Here is a 22,717-nt window from a genome sequence, read left to right on the forward strand (position 1 = left end):
ATTTTCAGTTCCTTGTAATCGCGCTCGAATTTTCATAGAACGCGACGATCGAAGTAAGTTAGCTTTTAACTTACTATCAATTTAATGTGTATGGGTGACAAGTAAAGGAACTACGGTGTATGTATGTATGTTATCTTATGTGCCATGCTAAATCATTACATATTCATCTGCCACACAGAATTTATTCTATCATGAATTATGCATCTATTATGCAAGATATTCTGTCACGTTTTACTATACATTGCAAGTATGCCTTTTTAGGTATGTCATCTGTTACATGTATGTCATGTCATGTAATATTCACTGTTGCAAGCATGTCATGTTAAGTATGAGGTCTGTTACATGTTATGTCATGTTACGAAATATTTCTATCTCAAGTAAGTAATATCTTTTGAGTTACGTTTAAGTCAATTATGTCTAGGATACTCACAATGTAATCACTATGATTGTCTAAGCATCTTCATTTGTAATTCACGCAAGGTACTTCTGGCAAAATCATGTTGATTGTCAGAATTCAGTTCAAGTTCAGTCATGTAGATATTCCTGGTGTAATCATTTTGATTGTCAGAGTATTACTAGGTACTCCTAGTGTAATCATTTTGATTGTTAGGGTACGTGATTTAAAATACTCGTGATGAAATTATTCTGATTGTTTGAGTATCTCTAACAGAATATGTTGGAGCCAAAATGATGGCATCCTAAACCCAAATGAAGATGATAGCATCACAAACCCTAACCAAACTCTCTTTAAACCCCAAATGAAGCCTACTTGTTTAAGGCTCATTAAGGCCCACGAATTTTGGCCACCTTGGCAAAACTTCTTGAGGAAGTTTCCACCCACCCATGGCTGACCATCCACTGCTCATGACACCTGAAAGTCGTACTTGATTGTTCATTATTCCTGATGAAACGACTGGCGGAATCATTTTGATTGCCAGAATTCAAGTCCAAGTTCATGTTAAGTAAAGAAGTTAATTCGAGTTCATATAAAGTTAAGTTTTAGTTCAAGTCCAAGTTCTTATTAAGTAAAAAAGTCAGTTTAAGTTCATGTAAAGTTAAGTTTTAGTTCAAATTCAAGTTCATATCAAGTTAAGTTTCAGTTCAAGTTCAAGTTTATGTCAAGTTAAGTTTCAGTTCAAGTTCATATCAAGTTAAGTTTCAGTTCCAGTCCAAGTTCATGTTAAGTAAAGTTTCAGATTAAGTTCATGTCAAGTTAAGTCTCAGTTTAAGTTCAGTTCAGTTTAAGCAAGCCAAATTCAATTCACATTTCAGTTTAAGTTATGTCAGTTATGCTATGTTGTATGTCAAGTTATGCTATAATTACTTATAACTTTGATTATGCATTCATATTTTTACTGTCATGCATGCATCATTAACCTGTGTGGAAATTTTCTGTTAACTTGCTGAGATTTTTAATCAAATCTCACTGTGATAATCTCAACTTCCATTCCCTTCGAATGGTTGATCTTGTTACAGGATCTGAATGAAAGCCGGGAATCGACCAACTGGAAACGGTCAACTAAGTGACGGTGCGATGTCGATGATAGTATAGTAGTTAACTTAAATTACTACTTGTACTTATGGAATTGAATCTCCAGTACTCTTTTGATCACAATCATTTTAGACTAGTGTTGTGATCTTAGTTGTTTAGTATGTTATTATAATAAAGTATGTTTTAAGTATTTGAGATATTTTCAGTTTGGTACATAGTATTGCTAAAAAAAAAAAAAATTATCCGCTGCGAATATTGCATAATGCTAGCTGCATGTTAGGAATATTGTATCTTTGTTTGTCATGAACAAGGGCAGGTAACCTTGTATTCCATGTCTTGACACTTCAGATGTCCATCCAATCCCAAGCGGAATATTGGGGCGTCACAATAAGTTTAGATATGATTAGGTGACTAAAATGATAAAATTTATCCTATCATTAAATTTGTAATTTTGGATGAATGTAAATTATTTATTGACTTTATCTATAATAATATTAAGTTTATTTATGAGGTATTAGAGGTTGTTTAGATAAGTCATAAGTGTGAAAATTGAGTCTCACGTAATCTGCACTTATCTAGAGAAGAGGTTGAATTGAAATCTATTACTACAAAGAAAATTTAGCGCAAGTGTCAGCATTCCTTAGGAGACGTCTTCACAATAGACTCGTCCCGTCAACAGAGTCCTACGAAAACTAAACCTGCTTTCAGATTGTTTATTTAAGAGATCCTACTAGTTAGGATCTATAGAGATTCAGATATAGATATTTTATAGATTACTTTCCAGTGCATATTTTGATGAGAAAATTTCTTGGATAATTTTTATACCGTTTCTCTCAGAAAATGGTACATGAGTGTGAGAAAATCTCTTAAGAAATTTCTAGTGCTTTATCTCTCTTTTTTAGTGCGTGCATACTTTGTGTCGGAGTTGAGGTGATTGAGTTTAGCACCACTGGAGTTTCAGGAGAAAAGTCAATGTTTGAAGATCGTCAGAGGTTCTGGCTGCTACTACGGTAGAAGACAAATGGCTCATTTATCTGATCAAGTAAGAGTGTTAATTGACAAAGGTTTTGTAATTGAACTTTACTTGTAATTGATTTTCAAATAATAAAATTGGCTTTTCTGGATTTGGCTGCCCCGTAAGATTTTACCCTTAAAGAGTTCTTTAAAAAGTTTCCATTCGTAACCAAAATTGGTGTTATGCACTTCGCTTATTTTATATATTTGATTGTTTATCAAATTATTGCATAATTAACGACTAATCAATTTATTGAGTGAATTGGTAGATATTTCCGCTGCGTTACGATACAGGGATACTCGAGTAATTTAAAAAAAAATGATAGAATTATTGTAACTCATATTTTAGATGAAATCAATTTGACTAATTCAATGTGGGCCAAATGTAGATGATATTAGCTAAATTTGAAGATGAAAATGCATTTAGCTAAGCCAATGCCAATACTTAGGACCGCAAATGTACTTATAAAAATTAGGAATCGCTTGAATTTATCCTATTAATTTTATTATAACATTGAACCTTAAAGAGTTCAAAATGGAAAGTTTTCAACACCGAAAAAACATGCATAGGTGACTCTCTTGCCTGTCTATTTGGGCTCTAGCCTATTCTTATTCTCAAAAATATTTTATTTACCCAATAAAAAAAATATTGAAAAGTTTTCACAACTCCTTACAAATACGACATACCCATCAATGTTTTATGCAAATCTCAGTGGGGTAGTTGCCCCCACTCACCACTGCCCCTGGTAATAGAATTATGCAATTGGCCCTCTTCCCACAGAGGAAGCTCTTATATGTATGTATATATGTATATGTATATGTATGTATATATGCTGAGACCTTACTTTGAGAGCAATTTGTTATAGCAATGGAAGCTTTGTCACAGTTCATGGGAATTAAGGACCAGTAGAAGCATAGCACATAAAGAATCAGATATGTTGCATCCATATAAACAACACAACTCTCTCATAATTAAAACATTCCAGTACTTAACTATTCGTCCAATTCTTACGTCTACATCCACAGTAATATCAACGAAAATCTACTTCAAACATATGAAATACAATGATACAAGCCCTAATAAACCACAGTCACAAACATTACCAACTCACAAGCTCAAATGCCACAACCCTCGAGCCCCGAAAAGCTTTCGAACTAGCTTCTAGAAGAAACCCACTTCAGGTGATATTAATAGAGAGACTGACTGATAAGAAGTTCAAGGAATGTGGTACAATACAAGGCATTATAAATCCACAAGAATGAATAATAGAATCTTGACCTCTAAAGCAACATCCGTGTGGATGAAGAGCCATTATCAGTTATGTAAATTTTAGTATGAATATGGAAAATTACAACAAGGATACATAAAACTAGATTCAGATTTTATTTAGCAGACTACATTATATACAACGTGTAGAGTTTTCCTGTCTTTTGGAAAATTGATCTGATTCAGATTCACGAATTCATTCCTATATGAATGTTCAGTAGCTTGATTACAATGTGCTAATGAATAATGACCTATGAACATAATATTGCTCCTTCATTTGCATATAATTGAAAGTCAAAATGTCATCAACCAAAATAAGAAGACTGTTTTCCAAGCTCATTCAACTGAGCAAGTACCTTAGCAGCCAGAGATTTCATATGGCTATTTTTCTTCTGAGCAATCTCCACCAATGGCATCTGTGCTGAATTTCCATATTTTTTCTTTAGCTGTTCCAACTGAAAAATTCTTTCTAAAGCAATAAGAGTTTTCTCCTGCAGTCTGTCAGAAGATGAACTGAGTAATTTTATAATTGGCAGAATGGCATTTGCTTCAGCTAGCACTTCACTGCCGCCCTGTCTTTCACTATCTATCAGTGTCAAGATTGCATCTAAAGAAGCTTCACAGGACCCAGGATTGGACTCCCCAAGCATCCTTATGAGAGGTTCCAAAGCATTTGCCTCTAAAATGCAAAATGAAGAGTCTACTGTGCAGATGCCCAAGTGTACAGGGCAGCCAGTTTCAGGAGTGGCCAAGCAACAGTGGAAGATCCCATGCTTTTTTATTGGCCTGCTCAAGCTAGAGGAACTTTCAGAAAACTGCTTAAGTGAAATGGCTGCATTTTGTCTTGTTGAGGCAGTTCCAGAAACCAGCAACTGCACCAGCACAGGGATAATGCCAGTTTCGGCTACTCTCTTCTGCCATTCCTGATTTGTTGAGACGGTGAAACGACAAAGAGCTCCAACAGCATTCTCTATTACTTGCCTATTGTGTAAGGTATTTTTTGTTTCATCAGTGAGACATGTAAAAATTGTTTGAATTGCTCCAGCGTCTACAAGCCATTGATTGAGCTGTGTCTCCTTAGGAAGGTTGGTGATAATACCCATTGCAGCAGCAATCTCCTCTGCATCATTAGAAGTTTCAATGATCCTCAGCAATGTCTCAATGCATCTCTGACCCACATGCTCCAAAAAGGTTCTGTCATCACCATCCTCTGCCAAGCAATGGAATAGCTTCACAGCATTTGTCCGTACGGTATGGTTATTGATCTCACATAATTGAACCAATACTTGGACAGCAGAGAGCTGGGAATCATGTAGCATTCTTATTAGTTATTGCTTCTGATAAATTAGTTTCAATTAGAAATGTTAAGAATATAATACAAATAATTAAATCTACGTATTTCCAACAGCTGAAGCTTTTAGGATAAATGGTGATTTCACATGGTTCAGAGCAGAGGTCTTGTTAGGCCCACCCATTGAGAAGGAGTCTAGCCCACACATGAGGGGTTGTGTTAAGAATATAATACAAATTACTAAATCTACCTCTTCCAATCAGAAGCTTTTAGGATAAGTGGTGATTTCACAGTTTGAACCGAATTAAAAAGGATAAGAGTTGTTTTCATTTGGGATGAAAAAGAGTGAACATTTCTCAACTTCTAGTAGGGACCACTATACAAATGGGAAGGCACAAGAAATAAATAAGTAGTGTCTATATATATATGTGTGTGTTTGTATATGTGTATATATATATATATATATATATATATATGATGGCTTTTGGTTTGCTGTATGATCCTAGGAGTTTCGAGGATGCTGACCTGTCTCAACTTCATCCTGATATCAAAACCAGAAGGAGATTGGCACATTGCGTGAAATGTTATGAGAATGCTTTTTTGTATGTCTGTACCTGTTAAGGAAATAAGTGAAAAAAGCTTAAAAATATCTTCTTCAGATTCCAACAAGAAAACCTGCTCTTGATCAGCTTCTTGGAGAGTGGTTGATATTGCCAAATGCATAATTGTGGCAGCTACCTGCTCGCGCAAAGTGGGTGAAGATAGACTGTGACAATACAGAAGTTCAAATAATGGCCCAACTGCACCTTCTCTGATCATTCGGAGGCCATTTTGTGGTAAGTTTGAGAGGTGGAGAAGTGCTTTAACAGCCACTTTCTTCATCTGTAAGTCACCATTTGAGAGCAATTGAAGAAGTGGACTCAACGCCCCATCTTCAAATATGGACAATTTGTTGTGATCAGTTAATTCAATTTCTGACAAAGTTTCGGCCATGATCATTCTAACATTTTCTGGTCCTGCATCAAGGCAGTAGCCATTACAAATCTTAAGTTAGCAGCAACAAGTTTAAGCCTTTCCTGGTTAAAATATACAAGTTAGGCCCACTGCCACAACTTTAATGGACAGATATTTAACGTCATACAGATAGTTGCATATGCTAAACTCAAAGTTCAAACTTGATTTATTACCACTTGAACATATTGTGATTGCCTCACAATACTCTCCAGGTCATGGTGCTGTTTTATCTTCAACTTTGGATTAATTAGCTCCACTTGATGAAATTTTGCCCAAACAAATAGGAAGCTCCAACTTTGGACATGATTTTCCCACCATCACTTTCTTCAGCCCACAGTTTAATTTATGTCTCTTCTCCTGATCTCTCGTTATAGCCCTTTGTTTACATATGCATAATGTTTTCTACTGGCTTAAAAGGAAAGCTAAATGAAACTAACTTAAAAACTATTCTCTCTTCTATTTGCCTTCTTGCTTAACCAAGTCATTCATATAGTAATTGAAGAAAAGGTTTTCAGATGATGACATGTAAAAGAGAGCGTTCTTTTTTTTTTTTTTTTGATAAGTAAAAATTATATTCATCAAAATAGTAATAGGCAAAGCCCATGTACACAGGAAATATACAAAAGAAACACCTAGTTACATTCTAAAACTAAAAAAGCAACAACAAAAGCTCATTGACAGCCCCTCCATTGAGTACAATAGCTGAAAACCAACTAAGTAAAGAACTTTATAAAAAATTTCCAGAGTTCATCTACATTGCGTTCCCTATTGCAACTGTCCATACAAAGAAAGCCACCTTTGACAGAACATGAGCCTTCCAAATACTCTTCCAAGGCAAACAAATGTGTTGCTGATTGATCAACAACTTATAATATGATCTAACTGTAAACTTGTTAGAAGCTGTATGTCTCCAGCACAATTGATCCCTGCCATGTCTTCTAGTATCCACTGAGTACAACAATCTGAAAAAATCAGTAACCTCCTCAATTTCCCAATCCTAAACAGGTCTGGAAAAACTAACATCCCAAAGCACCTCTCCATTAGAATAGCTAATCATCTCTGAAATTGAAGCCTGCTGATTAACAACCAATCTGAAAACAACCAGATAGGCTCTAAACAATTCAATTTCTCTACACCAAACATCAAACCAGAATCTAACTTTTGAACCATCACCAACCACAAAGTTGACTTGTTTCAAGAAATAATCCCACCCTTTCCTAATAAACTTCCATAAATTCACTCCATAAGAACCCCTACACTCCTTGGTGCACCAACCCCCCAATCACTTCCATATTTCCGAGCAATCACCCCCTCCACAATGCTTCCTCTTCCCCATGATATCTCTCCATAACCACTTCCCCAACGCCTTATTAAAACTACTCAAGCTGTGAACCCCCAATCCTCTATCAACAATCGGGCGACAAACTTTTTTCTAGCTCACTAAGGGAGTCTTAGACTCCTCTCCCAAACCACCCCACAAAAAAGCTCTATACAACTTTTCAATGCGGTTAGCCATTCCGACTAGTAAAGGGAATAAAGAAAGGAAATAAATTGGGATATTAGAAAGGGTACTCTTTATAAGGGTGATTCTACCCCCTTTAGATAAATAAACTCTTTTCCACGCTGCCAACCTCTTCTCTATCTTCTCAACCACCCCATCCCAAATATGCTTAGCCTTGAATGACACCCCCAACAGTAGTCCCAAATATTTCATGGGCAGATTAGCAACCTTACACCCCAGTAATTCTGCCAAGTTATGAATATTATGAAGATTCATAATGAACATCTCCCACCGGGACCAGGTCTGATTTACTTGAGTTCGCTTTTAGTCCGGAAATGGCTTGAAAACATAACAGGACAGCCCCTAATGCTTGAATATGTTCCCAATAGCATCACAAAAAATAAGAGTATCATCAGCAAAAAGCAAGTGTGATACAGAAATGAAGCCATTAGAATTAGATCCCACCAAAAAACCTGAAATAAAACCTCCTCCTACCACTGCTTCCACCATACGGCTCAAAGCCTCCATAACAAGAACAAATAAAAAAGAAGATAATAGATCCCCCTGCCTCAAGCCTCTTGAACTCTGAAAATAACCACAAGGCTGCCCATTAACTAAAACAGAAAACCGAACAGTTGAGATACCATGTCTTATCCAGCCACACCACTTATCACCAAAACTGCATCTTCTAAGCATGTATAAAATAAAATCCCAGTTTACATGATCGTACACATTTTCCATGTCCAGCTTACAAAGAACCCCCGGAACACCTTCCCACGACTATCTAGACACTCATTTGCAATCAGCACAGAATCCAAAATTTGTCGACTTCTAACAAAAGCATTTTGAGGTTTAGAAATGATCTTCTCCATCAATTTGTTCATTCAATTTGCTAAAACCTTCGAAATAATCTTATAAACACCACTCACCAAACTAATAGGATGGAAATCCTTCAACTCCGAAGCACCCACTCTCTTTGGGATTAAGGCAATAAAAGTGGCATCCAACGACTTCTCAAACTTTTGAAGCTCATAAAATTCATGAAGTACCTTCATCACCTCCTCTCGCACAATCTCCCAACAATCTTAGAAAAAAGCCATGGAAAACCCATCCAAATCAGGAGCTTTGTCTCTCCTCATCCCACAAACGACCCCATACACCTCAAGCTCTTCAAAAGGCCTCTCAAGCCAATTTGCTGAAAAGGCATCCACAGCTTCGAAGTTCAAGTCATCAATTTTGGGTCCCCAAGCTTCCGTCTCACTTAGGAGAGAACTATAAAACTGCACAACATGCTCTCTTGAATCTCATCAGGTGTGGATAGCAATTATTCTCAGTTTTTAACAATTCAATGGCATTGTTACGCCTGTGAGAATTAGCAATTTTATGGAAAAAGCTAGTACACTTATCCCCCTCTTTAAGCCATAGAACTCTCAATTTTTGCCTCCATGATATTTCTTCCCTCAAAACAACCCTCTCAATTTCTGCCATCACATCTTTTTTCCTAGACGAAGTCACCTCACTTTCCCCTTCAGCCTCCAAGGATTGAAGCTCATCCCAAAAGGATTTTTTCTGCTGCTCTACATTCCCAAAAACTTCCTTATTCCATTTCTTCAAATCAGCTTTCAAAGCTTTAAGTTTACTTGCCAAAACAAAACTAGGAGTCCCCTCAAAATGATAAGAAAGCCACCAGCTTCTTACCTTATCAACGAAACTCTCCACTTCAAGCCACATATTCTCAAACTTAAAATATCGTTTACCCTCATGAATACCCCCACAATCAAGTAAAATGGGAAAGTGGTCAGAACATACCCTTGACAATCTTTCTTGGCATAACTTCGGATAGTGAGCCTCCCATGAAGACGAGACTAAGAATCTGTCCAGTCTTGAGCCACCTCTAGAATTAGACCACGTATATTCACCCCCCACCAGTGGCAAATCCATCAGTTCCAAGTCAAAAATCAGCTGAGAAAAATCCTCCATAGTTGTAGTCATAGAAGATAAACCCTCCCTCTCACTTGGAAAACGAATTATATTAAAATCTCCACAAATGCACCAAGGCATATCCCACAAAGAATAAAATCCTGACACGTCATCCCACAATAAGTATCTATCCCGATCCCTATTGGGTCCATCTACACTTGCCAATGCCCATGTCCACCCATCTTCTAAATTTCTTAAAACACAGGCCACAGAAAAAACACCAATACAATCTTCTACCCTCTCGACAACCCTACTATCCCACATTACTAAAACTCCACCAGAAGCACCCGAAGAAGCTAAATATGTCCAACCTACAAATGAACCTCTCCACAAACTACAAATTATACCTTGTCAACAAAATCTAGTTCGGTTTCTTGGAGACAAAGGACATCAATCTTCCACTATGAATGAGAGATCTAATGCAAAGATGTTTATTGACATCATTGATCCCCCTTACATTCCAAGACAGTATTTTAGGCTTTATTAACAGAAGTAAAATCCCTCCCTTTTAATATGTCCCTCCCTAAAGTTCCCTCATTATTATCATAATTGATAGAGCATTGCAATCGTTTCAACTCTCTCTCCTTTCTACCAGCTGACTTCATAATCGTGGAACGACCAGCTTCAATGGCTACTAGGAGGGCCATAAATTGTTCTTCATAACCATCACAAGATAGTCCCACCCAATCTTGAATCTCCTCCACTTTTTTTAACACCCAGTCTGAAATTTCTTTAGACACAATCTGAGGGGGGAGCATCTGTAAAGGTGACGGACTACCCATCTCCTCCTCGTCACTATCTACTGCAACTACATCCATCTGTAGGTCAGAGTCTAACCTCTCTTTCTCTTCCATGCCAAACAACTCATTCTCAAATTCTACATGAAGATCTGCATCCACCTCCCACTGTCTACTTCCCTCACAATTCAAAAAATGCTTCAACAAACTAGTGCCCTCATCCTCCAGACTTGTCTCATTACCCGTGGAAACCAGAAAATCTTTCTTTCCTACAAAATCTCCACGATTTCCCCTTCTTTGATTGCCGGCACCTGAGACACCACCTTTAACGCTCCAGAAGCTTCTACAGTATCTGTCGTAACTTTTTGTGCCATGGTTAGAGCCGTCGGCTCGAGTATCAGTGCCAAAACAATATCATTAGAGTTAGCCAAGACAACCGAAAAATCGGGATTGATAGCAACCTTGCCTTCTCTCACAGACAGCTCCTCTTTTCTCAACGAGGTTGTCGTCAGAGATGCATCGGCAGCCACCGTCAATCTGGTCTATGCAGGTACCGAGGCGTCAGGGACTAAAGATACAACGGAAATGCTTGAATTCGCGCCTCCAAACTCCAATAGTACTGCAGCCGGCGGCGGGGCTTCCGTCGATGTTTCTGCTACCTTCAGTGAGGAGGCCTTTTTCCTCCAGAATGGTCCATACCGTTGGCCATTATGTTGTATGGACTCAGGCCTCCCCGTGGGCTGAAGCCCATCACTTGGGCAAGACTGAACCGAGGCTTGGGCCTTCCCTTTAGGCCCACAAAAATGACCCAAACCCAATGGCTCTAGCAAGCCCAACCCTCTCTTCATTTGGTTTGAAACCAGACCGCAACCCAAGCCCAAGCCCAAGCCCAAGCCCAAGCCCAAACCCACCTCATCTTTATCCTCAACGCACCGTATTAATCTCTTCACTTTATCAGACATCTCATCCAACAATCTCTGCATTACAAGCAACCCCTTCATAATTCTTTCCTCTTTATGCCCAGCAACCCCCCTGCCATCTCCCTCACGTCTCTGAGCAGCTACCAAAAAGCATGCGCCGTCTGACCTTTGCAGGTCTGCCATAGCTGATTGTCGCACGTCTCGAGGTATCTCCAAGACCTCCTTGTACGATTGAGACGACGAGGTGGCTACCGCCATCGTTGGTGGTAAAAATCTCCCCTAACCACATTCTCTGCCAACATGGTAGGACCCCATGTTTTGTGGTCCATGGCCAAGCCACCAGCCATGTCATGACAAGGCTGGACAGCCCCATAGCAGCCCCATGGGCATGCCACGGGACTTGCCAAGACATGCCCAGGATGCCCAGTGAAGCTGGTGACTAGGCCAGCCTGCCGAGCGAGCACAGCACGTGCAACGCACGCACAGCCCAGCACCAGCACTCATGCCCAGCGCGCGCAAGCCAGCGCCCCACGTGCACGCCCTTGCCTATGCCATACCAACCTGCCCAAGCAGCAGCCCCAGCATGCAACCTCAGTGCCCAGGCCCCTGCCTGGGCCATGTCAGCCATGCCAGCGCCCAGGCCATGCCAGGGCCATGTCAACCACATGCCAACAGCCATGCCAACAGCCATGCCAACCATGTCAGCTATGCCCATGGCCCATGCCATGGGCCAACCTAGCCCACCCATGGGCTCATGCATGCCATGAGTCAACTTAGCCCATGCCAACTATGTTATTTTTTATTATTTATTTTTATTTAATTATTTATTTTCCAATGGACCTATTAGAGGTTTCCAAGTTGTAATCCTTATAAATAGGATCCTTAATCTTTGCATTTACATCTTTTGGCAAATTCCCTAAGTGGGTAGACTATTGTTCTTGAGATCATTTTTTCGGTGCTAGGCACTTGGGCTCTTTGGGGTGCAATACGTGAATCTCCTAAGAGAGGATCACACCTTGCAATCCGTGAATAGGTGTGGTTCAATCTATCTTGTTCTTTTCATCTTTAGGATGCAATTCGTGAATCCCTAAGGATCCATTAATCTTATGAGTACTTTCCATTTCATCTCTTATCTTCCATTTTCTATCCTTTGATCTTATTAGTTTATGTGCATTGTTCTTGTTGTATTCTTGAGAATTACTTGTGTTGTTCTTGAGGCATTCTTGTATTGTTCGGCCACAACCCATTCCATTCATCCATTTGATCATTGCCACTTACAAAAGTTGACCACTTCATTGTTTGCCCTAGTCCACTTTCCACAAATTACCTTGCCTCCATCACCTCCATAAAACCGTAGCATATATCCTCCACTCACCATATTCGGCTACCCCATCACCTCCCTAAAACCCTAGGCGCCAACTCCAAGTCTCTAAAAGGTAATTATTCCCTTTTAGGAGTCTTGCCTCCATTATCTTACCCATTGACCTAGCCGAACCCATCTTGCCTCCCATCTTCCCATCTTTGTCACTTACCATAATTAGCTCCATCATCCACATAAGCCCTAGTCGTCCACCTCAAAACTCCATAAGGTAATTCTTTCCTTTTAGGAGTCTTGAGTTCCTCAAATTCAAATTCAAATCCCAATTCAAATCCCTTAATTTAAGGAATTGCAAATCCTCTTCAATTCCTTAAATCACTCTTCCTACAATCTCTCTAAGTCAACTATTGACTTGTCATCTTAATTCAAATTCAAATTCAAATTCCCGTCTTCCCTCAAAGATTCCCTTCATCTTATAAACTTTCCATATCCATTCCTAAAGCAACCAAATCTAGCCAATCTTCCAAAGACCAAGTCAATCCCAATCTGTCCACCTTAGCCACCAAACCCTAGCCTCACTCTTCCATCTCATTCCCAAACCCTAGCATCATCCTAAACTCCAACCCTAAACCAACTCTTCCAAATCTCGAAATCCACCCTAGCCACCTCACAAAACCCTAGCTACACTTCACCATATCAACCCTAATCTCCATCCAAGTGGCCCAAACATCAAGGGTGTAATGGTTCTTTGGGTTTGTGTATGAATTTATGGGTTAATGGAAAGGATTTCTAGGTTGAGTTGGAATTCTATGGAATGAAACAGAATAATTCAACAGAAAAATTGTAATAAGAGACGGAAATCACAGGAAATGGATAAGAGCAACTGAAATGTTCAAGTTGCCACAAGGTTCTTCGAGGGCCCCTTAACCTCCAAATTCATTAACCAAATTCTTCAAGTTCTTTCTAGATGATTCTTCTCTGCCATTTCTAGCGCACATATTGCAGCACTACTAACCAACTGCACAAATGGCAGTGATACACGTGTAACTCCATAACAGAATGTAAAACAGAAAGAAAGTAATTAAATCCAAGTACGTAAACGACAAGGCTTATTAATAAACGAAAGCAAAACAAGTAAACGACATGTAGTCTTCATCTTCTGAGTTCTCCAACGCAGCGTTCCATGCTTATTAAAACGGTGCACTTCAGGCTTCCTTCATACGGTGCGTTTCGAGTTCCATGCTATAACCCTAGTTCCTTCTCTTTAACAGTTCATGTTCCTCAACTACTCCACTCATGTTCCTCCCAACTGCGGCAACCTCTGGTACTCCTCTTGGCCATCCATAGAACCCGTAACACCCCTAGAGCCCGTGACAATCTCCCTCCCTTAAAGCACCTTGCCCACAAGGTGTGGGTATAGGTTTCGCAGTTTCCAGAGAGACTCCCATGTATTATTCTCATCAGTAGGCCCAACCCATTTCACCAAAACCTCTATGATGGCCTTGTATCCATGTTGCTTGAGTCTTCGATCCACAATCTTCTCGGGTTCAGGCAGTACTTCCCCTTCCGAGTTCACTAGAGGAAGCTGTGGCAAGGGACTGATTTGATCCCCAAGTTTCCGTTTCAAGCATGAAACGTGGAAAACTGGGATTGGTTGATGGTTTATAAGCTCCTAGGCACCCTTCCCTTGTAAGCTAGTTTTCAAGGGTGAGTTCTACTTAGTGGGTTCATAATAAATGGTATCAGAGACACCCCACGTCTAAGCCCGTGTTGCGACGGTTGCAATCGTGCGGCACGGGGGGTAATGCCGGCATGGCAATGTTCGCCCGGAGCTAGAAAAAGACCTAGCGCACAGCCAGCCAGTGTGAGCGCCGGGACCACCGTGGACGTCGACTGCGAAGCATGATGGTTGTTACGATCCCACATCGACTAAGTATGGGATTGGTTGATGGTTTATAAGCTCCTAGGCACCCTTTCCTTGTAAGCTAGTTTTCAAGGGTGAGTTCTACCTAGTGGGTTCATAACAAAGGGCAACCCCCAAGCCATCCCCATTGCATCAAACACCCATAATCATCTCTTAGAACACTCCCATTCCATCATCTTGGCACTTCACTCAAGAACAAGTCTCTAGCTGCCCACATTGATTTGCCTTCCGTAAACACTTAGCCTACCCAAGATCATCTTCATCTTCATCTTCATCATTCCATCACCCAAACACCATCCCTTTGTAGAAGGCCAAGCAAGTTGGCAAGGTCACTCGGTCACCATTCACATCAAGGCGAGCTTGTGGTCCTTAGTGTTAGGGACAAGACCGGGGTCCCTAACACAACATCCTTCAACGCCACCGCAAGCTTCCTCCACCCCACTCCATCCATTTCCAAGGGTGAAGATGAAACTACGGTGACCTCCCCCACCATACTCCACCAGAGCCATGTAAATACCACGAGAGTTGGAGCAACACTGCGCGATGAAACCTCTGTCCACTTCCCAATGGGCAGTGTAATACCCCTTGCTCCCAATCTTCAGACATTCCTCCAGCACTCTTGAAACCCATCGGGTAGTGTCTAACCCCAACCTCAAGTTTTTCATAACTTTCCAACCTTTCTCAATAATAAGCACATCACGCCCATCTCTTCTCACCTCAAACACCTTCGATTCAATAGCTAGACATCTCGTGGGAGGCATTTTCCTTCCAGTGATACTCTAGAAAACCTACCGTCAAGTGCCCACAACCACCATCGGCGACGTGAGTTTACGAAATGGGATGTAGTGTACGGAGAGAAAAAGATAAGTGTACGGAGAGGTTTCTTTATAGGCAATTAAATCCAATGACATGAAACATAATATTTACATGATCAAGTAGAATTTTCAGGGTAAAAGATGGAGTATAGTGGCATGGGGAAACACTCAATCCTTGTCCCAAAAATCTCACTCCATTGTGGGCATCTTTAGCTCTAAAAGCTATTAAGTTGCTACCAATACGAAAGGACTAAAGCCCCGCTTGTCTCAGAGTCTATGAATAGGCTCAAAGTCTCCAATGGACCAAATGCCCAAACTTGGGGTGAAACTACCAAAACACTCAACACTAACAAATTATTTGGAGGGCTTGAAATACAATTCATCATTTTATTTTATTGATGTGAGATTACCACCCTTATATAGTTACTACAATTTTTTTTATCCCAAATGCTTTCTACAATTAGGGAGGTGATACAAACAATACATAGACTCCACATTATTAAATATTATTCATGAAGAGTGTAGACCAAAGCATTAAATACAGTGGAATCCACATATTATATCTATATCTCTCCAAATTGTAAAATATTTTTTGGACAAAAAATTGTAGCAAATCTAAACCTGTATAGCAACAATACACTTCCTTCCTTCTGTACTTGTAATGATAAATTTATTGAAATATGAGGTAATTTACAACTCCACACCTTCATTTGAAGTCCAAGCCAAACAACACAAAATCCATCAACATGCTTCCTCTAAAAATCCCTAATCGTATTCCAAAACTATCATCAGCGACTTTTCTTTACCACTCCACAGCTTTGGCAAGTTCCTATTGTGCAAGCAGAGTACGCGTCTTCAAACATCAAAGATTAAAATCATTTTTCCTGACAGGTCTTTTTTCGTTACATCAGACTTTTTTAGCATATTATTACGCACTAATGCAAAATCCTAATAGAAGCAAACTTGGATAACCAAACAGATCTGGTTAAAGCAATACAAACATCCAACTACTTGATCAAACATCCTAAACAAACATAAATAGTCTCAAATTCAAACAAAGCTAAACAAACATCCAACTACTTGATCAAACAACCTAAAAAAACATAACAGTCTCAAATCCAAACAAAGATTCCATACCTTGTTATGAGAAAATAAGTAGAAAGAGAGGAAAAAAATCAATCTTACATTTTTGGCACAAAGGCCTGCATTCACAGATGGAAGTGATCAGAAAGAAATTCTACTGATAAAATATGGAATACAATGTTGGTTGAAGAAAATTAAACCCTAGCTCCTATAGCCTCACTCCATAAGAAGCAACTTTTAGCCTAAAAACTATCTAACTCTGCAGCTCATCGCATGAGAAGGTCGCCTTCAGCAGGAAGAAGTCCAACTTGTTTGGAAGTCTCCAAATTAGTCTGAAGTCCTTAAAAGAACAGATGTTCTGGAATTTGAATCCGGCTTAAAGCCACCAAGCCCTTACTCCCGATATCAATAAAAATGGTTTAATCATAATTTGCTCCAATCATCTTACTGATGTAGAATTTCCCACTCTTACAGAAACTATGTTCCTCCTTACTTCTATACTTTTCCATATAGATTTACAAGAATTTGAGGCAATTCAAAATAAGTTCAAAGTTCAAGAAATGTTAAACTGAGTGGCGTGGTTCCGTGAAGTCAAAGTATTATCAGGAATACTCAATGTTAAACAATAAACTTGCATATGAACTCTCACGCTTTTTAAGAAAATAATTGCATCAACTCCAAAGAAATCAATGCTGGTCAAGTTTGAAATCAAACAAGGGAAAGCATCTAAATATCTGACCGTTCCCAGCATACCTGAAGAAAGAAGCCGTATCAAAGGTTTAAAATGACTTGCTTTTGCCATTAATATTACATTCTGATCAAGGACGGACAGATTCTCTAAAAGTTCTTCGGCATCTTTGGCAGCTTCAATGTCGTCACTGCCTAAAATGGCCACCAGGAGAAGTACGTAGCCCTGAACTGTTCCAATAGAATCTCGTACGACAATACTTCTAGACAGTTCCAGTAACAACTGCAATGCTAACTTACTTTCACCGATTTGGCGCGCAAGTGAGTGAACAATGGATTCAAGTGCCTTATCCACTTTAGCAATTCTTTCCTGAAAATATATATATATATGAATGAATTAACCTGGAAAGTTTCCCTCTTATCCCAACTGAAAAATAAGGAGGTCAGCTTACCTCCTATAGTGAAAAAGCAATCTACAGAAATCTAAAGTCTACTAAATGAATCCATACAAAACCAAATCCACGCATGTCTATCTCATAAATAGACAAAGTACTATAGCATGAAGAAAGTACTAGTATCTCTAGTCCCACTAATCATAAAAGAAACAGGAGCTTGAAGGTACCTTATTATCTTCACTGTCTTTTGCAAGCATAAATAAGATGAACAGAGCTTTCATTCTTATCTCACGATTTTTTGCATTGAGAAGTCCAATTAGAACTGGAATGTATTCCTCCATTGTTACCCAATCCCGGTGCAACTCTTTTTCTATGCAAATATCTTGCAGTTTGCATAAGGATTGGAGCATTTCTTGCTCTTCGCTTGCCTGGAGGATGGGTTTGATAGAGGCAATGGTAATGATGGTGTTCCTGTTCTTCCATTCTTCTATTGATTGCCGAAGAGTTTTGTTGGGTTTGAGAACCGAAGTGTTCACGGGAATCATGGTCAAGGGACAAAGGTTGTTCCCTTCAGCATACCACTTCTCTATGGCGCTCCTCTCAAACGTCCGACAAGAGGAAGTTTCCACAGGGTCAACCATAACAGCCAGAGTGATGGGACAATAAAAAGACTGGAGCGGTTCCAATGGTTTCCTACTGCCTAAAGAGTTTCGCTTTCTGAAATATTCCTTCTCCTTTTCCTCAGGACATGTGGCATCAGCCTTTTCAAGCAATGCAATGACCTGTTCCATTTGTGTAGCGTCTGCCAAGCCATTGCTCATCGTGGCATCTTCTCTTTCCCTTTTGAGTTCTTCGATTTCTTTCTTCAATTCAAACTGCTCGGTGGATATCCCAACAGCCTTAGAAATATGATCTAACAAATTATTTGCATAGGATCGATCAGTATTCCTCTCTTCTATTCCTAACTGGATCTTTGCCAAAATATCTTCCTCCATTGCAGCCGCTCGATACTCTGCATTCAGCATATCCTTGGACAGCAGGCTAACCTGGTCTTTTAAACCCAATGAAACATCCAAAGCGGCCAAAGGGATGAGGGTTAATGCCCGACCAATCTCTTTTGTACTGCCCTCTAAAACCTTAACAACGTTCCCGCAACTGATTAAGAGATAAACCTTGCTTCTGGTTCTGCACTCAAGAGTTAGCTGCTTAACAACTTTAATCTCTCGGTTGAGAATCTCCACAGCATTTTCTAAGCTCTTGGAATCGTCTAAGTTTAGCCCCAACAACTCCTTTAAGATAAATTTAATCTTCTCCAAGTAACTCAAGAATTTCTGGAAATTCTCCTTCTGAATGAGGACTTCCTTCGCTGCATGTACAGTATCAAATGTCGCAATGACGGTCTGAGAGAGTAATTCAGATACTGGAACTAGAGAGGTACTACTAATCATGTCCTTCACCATCTCATTACTCAGATAAAAACTCTATTCAATTTCCCTCATCTCCATTAACCACATGCCAGCTACGAAAGACCTTTGTCATTTGGTCATAAAATGCAAAATATTGTATTTCAACCTATAAATGAAATTTGCAGTAGTGTATTTAATTTCTTTAAAAAAAGTGAATAAATACGACCATATAAAAAAAACTAATTTTGTAATAATACATCTCACTTTTTTCAAATCGATTATACAATATTTACAAACGTCTTCGACACAAAGGAAATGCCTCCGCAGAACTGAGACAGGCAAACTGAGTAAAGATTTAATTATTAATAGGTCCCAGAAAATGAAAACAAATGAAGTCATGGAAATTCAGTTTCTTTTCTTTTCCTACCCTTTCTCGAGAACCGAGCATGTCTTTTAGGAACCAATAACAGCAGCAACAAAATTTCCAGAATTTTCTCTCTTGTTATGTTCTGCTTAGTAACTGAGAAAAGGTAGGAAAATAAAAATAGAATTGATTCACATTCCATAATTTCTATTTTTTAAGATCCATATGCGTCTACTGGAGCGTACTTAAGCTAATAATTTCATAGTTTAGCAACAAAAACATCACACAACATAAATAATAATACTTCATTATTTATCTTTGCTTCCGCATATTCCTCAGCAACAACGAAGATAGATATCATATAGACTTCTGACAATCTAACAATCCAATATTGAAGTGATCAGAGAGAGAGAGAGAGTGACTTGACTTACAAGTCAATTAGTCCCTATGTTTGGGCAGGTTTTCCAGGGGAAACGAAGCAAAACTTTCCCGGGAAATAGATCTATTTGGTTGCCGAGAAAAATGATGGTTTGAAGAGCTTCTCTTCAATAAACATTAAAGATTAGTCTGAGGAGAAAGCGAGAGGAAATTGTTATCTATGTTGGGGATAATTTTCTCTCATTTCCGCGTCAATTCTTCCTCCCCAACACCTCTCTCTCCCTCTCTCTCCCACTCACACGGTCTCGCTGAATAGACTGGGTATAATATAGAAGTCAAAAGGGTTTATAGTCTACGGCTCAGTACAATGATCGATGTGCATGACTTCTGAATTCTCTCCACGTCATCTCTTAGCAATAATTTACTTCCTTACTGTCGACGTGGCTGATTTTGGAAGCGAAGGTGCAAAAAGAACTGTATTCCGGCAGAGTACGGAGTTTTGACTTGCACCCTCGAGGACGTTGAGGTAAAAATGCTTTGTTTGGACGTGGGGAATTCCAAATCTTCTATTTTCTTTTCTTTTTCTTTTTCTTTTTCTTTTTTAAAAAAATATCCTTCGTCTCTTTATCCGCATTTTATGTCTAATAATGTTTAAAAGAACGATGAATAATTTAATTTTTAGTGAATAAATAAAAAATATCAAATAATTTTTTACTTAATTAATATAACATTAAAAGAGGATTATAGTAAGCAATGTGATAGTTTGTCTATTTTCTTTGTTTTGGCCGGGGGGTTTTGGTATCGGAGGAGTAAGTTTTTTCATGATCAGATTCTCATTTCTCCCTACCAAGCAGCTGAACATGCAATTTCAGTACTTAAGAGTTTTAAAGTTGTTCCTAAACAAACCAGGTTGCAAGTGCAAGCGTTGTATAAGTGGAAGGCCCCGCAACCAGAAATTTTGAAGTTGGACGTTGATGGAGCAGTTTTTTCAAAGCTTGGAAAAAAGGGACTGGTGCAATATTGCGGGATAGCAGGGGCAAATCTTTATTGGCTGCAACCACATCAGAAATGGCAGTTGATGAACCCGAGCACATTGAGCTGTTAGCTCTTTTACGTGGCCTTCAATTCTGTGCAGGAATGGGAATACACAAGCTTCAAGTGGAAAGTGACTGTCCACTAGTGATTGAGGTGCTGCAACAAAACAGTATGTCAAGTTCAATGTTTGGTGGCCTTTATTCTAAGATTAAATAGCTTTCAAATTGTTTTGGGGATTGTTTTTTTACTCATGTTTGTAGGGAAGCCAATATGGCTGCACATTCTCTTACTCAGTATGTGAGAAATGTTGAGAGTATCAACATGTGGTGGGATTGTACTCTGGACTTTTTTATCTCAAACATTGTGGTTTGATTTATGTCGATAATCATCTTTTGATTAATGAAGTTATATGTTTGTTATCAAAAAAAAACAAAAACAAAGAGGATTATGGTATATATAATGACTAGAAAGGTGATAAATAATGTCATTTATTTAAGAAATAAGAGGGAGAAGTAATTTGCTCAAAACTATATATTAATTTGTATTCAACTTTACAAATAAATAGATGTACAAGAGACGGCCTCGTTTGTTTTCAGAAAACTCCTCAACTCATCTCATCTCATCATTATAATTTTCTCAAATTTTCCTACAAAATAAAATAAACAATTCAATTTTTTCAAATCTCAAAACAAAAATAATATTAAAAAAATATATTCTAATAATATTTTATTCAACTTTCAACTTTTATCTCAACTCATATCATCTACGAAAACAAACGAGACATCATAAGAGTTATACATAAGGTAAGTAGACTAATTTGATTGATTCTTAAAATTAAGGTGAGTCTTGATTTTGTGCAAGCTAAAGAAGGTAAGATATCTGTCAATACTCCCCTTCAAGTTGGCGCATGGAGATTCGTAATGCCCAACTTGCGCGAGAAATAATGAGAAAGTTCTTGTCCTAAGGTTTTGGTGAAAATATCGGCGACCTGCTCTTTTGAAGAAGTATGAATAGCTTTGAGGAGGCCTGAGCGAATTTTATCACAAATAATGTGGCAAACAATCTCAATGTGTTTGGTACGCTCATGAAACATAAGATTGTGCACAATATAGAATGCAGATTGATTATTGCAATGAAGGGTGAAAGGCTCGGGATGAGAGATGCCAAGATCAGTGAGAAGCTGCTTCAACCTTGTGAGTTCGCAAGTAGTAACGACCATAGTTCGATACTCAGTTTCAGCAGAAGATTGAGCAACTGTAGTCTATTTCTTGGTGAGCCATGAGATCGGACTGGTGCCTAACTGAATGAAGTAGCATGTGATGGAGCGACGTGTGGTGGGGCAGCTGGCCCAATTAGGATCAGTATAAGTTGTAACATGTAGATTGCTAGAAGAGGATAAAAAAATGCCTTGGCCGGGACTCCCTTTAATGTAACGAAAAACACGAGTAACGGCAGTCATATGAGGAACACGAGGAGCATGCATGAACTGACTGAGGATGTTGACTAAAAAACAATGTCAGCTCAAGTGATGGTCAGATAGATGAGGCGACCAACTAGGCGACAATAAAGGCAAGGATCGAGAAGGAGAGTGACATCTTGATTGTTGAGCTTCAAATGTTGTTTCATAGGAAAAAAGGCAGTTCGAGCACCAAGTTGGCTACTATCAGAAAGTATGTCGAGAGCATATTTGCGCTGATTGAGGAAAATGCCTTTGTGAGAGCGAGCAACTTCGAGTCCAAGAAAATATTTCAGAGAGCCAAGATCTTTGGTCTTAAAATGAGTAAAGAGAATTTGCTTGAAAGCTTCAATCTGAGAAATGTCATTACCAGCAACCAAGATGTCATCAATATAAACAAGAACAAGAGTGATGCTAGTGTGGGTAACAAGAGTGAATAAAGAATAATCTGCTTGAGATTGATGAAAACTTGCATCAAGAAGCACAGTAGTTAGTTTAAAAAATCAGTTGCGGAAGGCTTGCTTGAGACCATATAGGGATTTTCGGAGCCGACAGACACTGGTCTCCCCTTTAGTGCAGTATCCAGGTGGTGGGGTCATATAGACTTTTTCATCAAGATCGTTGTGCAAAGCATTATTGA

At 39.0% G+C, this 22,717-nt stretch overlaps 1 protein-coding gene across 2 annotated transcripts; it reads right to left on the bottom strand.

Moving 5' to 3' along the window:
- Positions 1-3,867: 3,867 nt before the first annotated feature.
- Positions 3,868-19,899, bottom strand: LOC121253969 (U-box domain-containing protein 44-like). 2 transcript variants are annotated; one of them, XM_041153919.1, is made up of 5 exons: positions 19,640-19,899; positions 17,666-18,804; positions 17,110-17,413; positions 5,590-6,080; positions 3,868-5,074 (listed from the first exon to the last, which is right to left on the bottom strand). In XM_041153919.1, the coding sequence occupies exons 2-5, from the start codon at positions 18,461-18,463 to the stop codon at positions 4,079-4,081; spliced, it is 2,589 nt and encodes an 862-aa protein (XP_041009853.1). In that variant the 5' UTR covers positions 18,464-18,804; positions 19,640-19,899; the 3' UTR covers positions 3,868-4,078. The 2 variants fall into 2 exon arrangements, with proteins under 2 accessions (XP_041009853.1, XP_041009852.1); XM_041153918.1 differs by lacking the exon at positions 19,640-19,899 and having other exon boundaries at positions 17,666-18,979.
- Positions 19,900-22,717: the final 2,818 nt, after the last annotated feature.

This window comes from Juglans microcarpa x Juglans regia, chromosome 3D (assembly GCF_004785595.1).
Source record: "Juglans microcarpa x Juglans regia isolate MS1-56 chromosome 3D, Jm3101_v1.0, whole genome shotgun sequence".
NCBI lineage: Eukaryota > Viridiplantae > Streptophyta > Magnoliopsida > Fagales > Juglandaceae > Juglans > Juglans microcarpa x Juglans regia.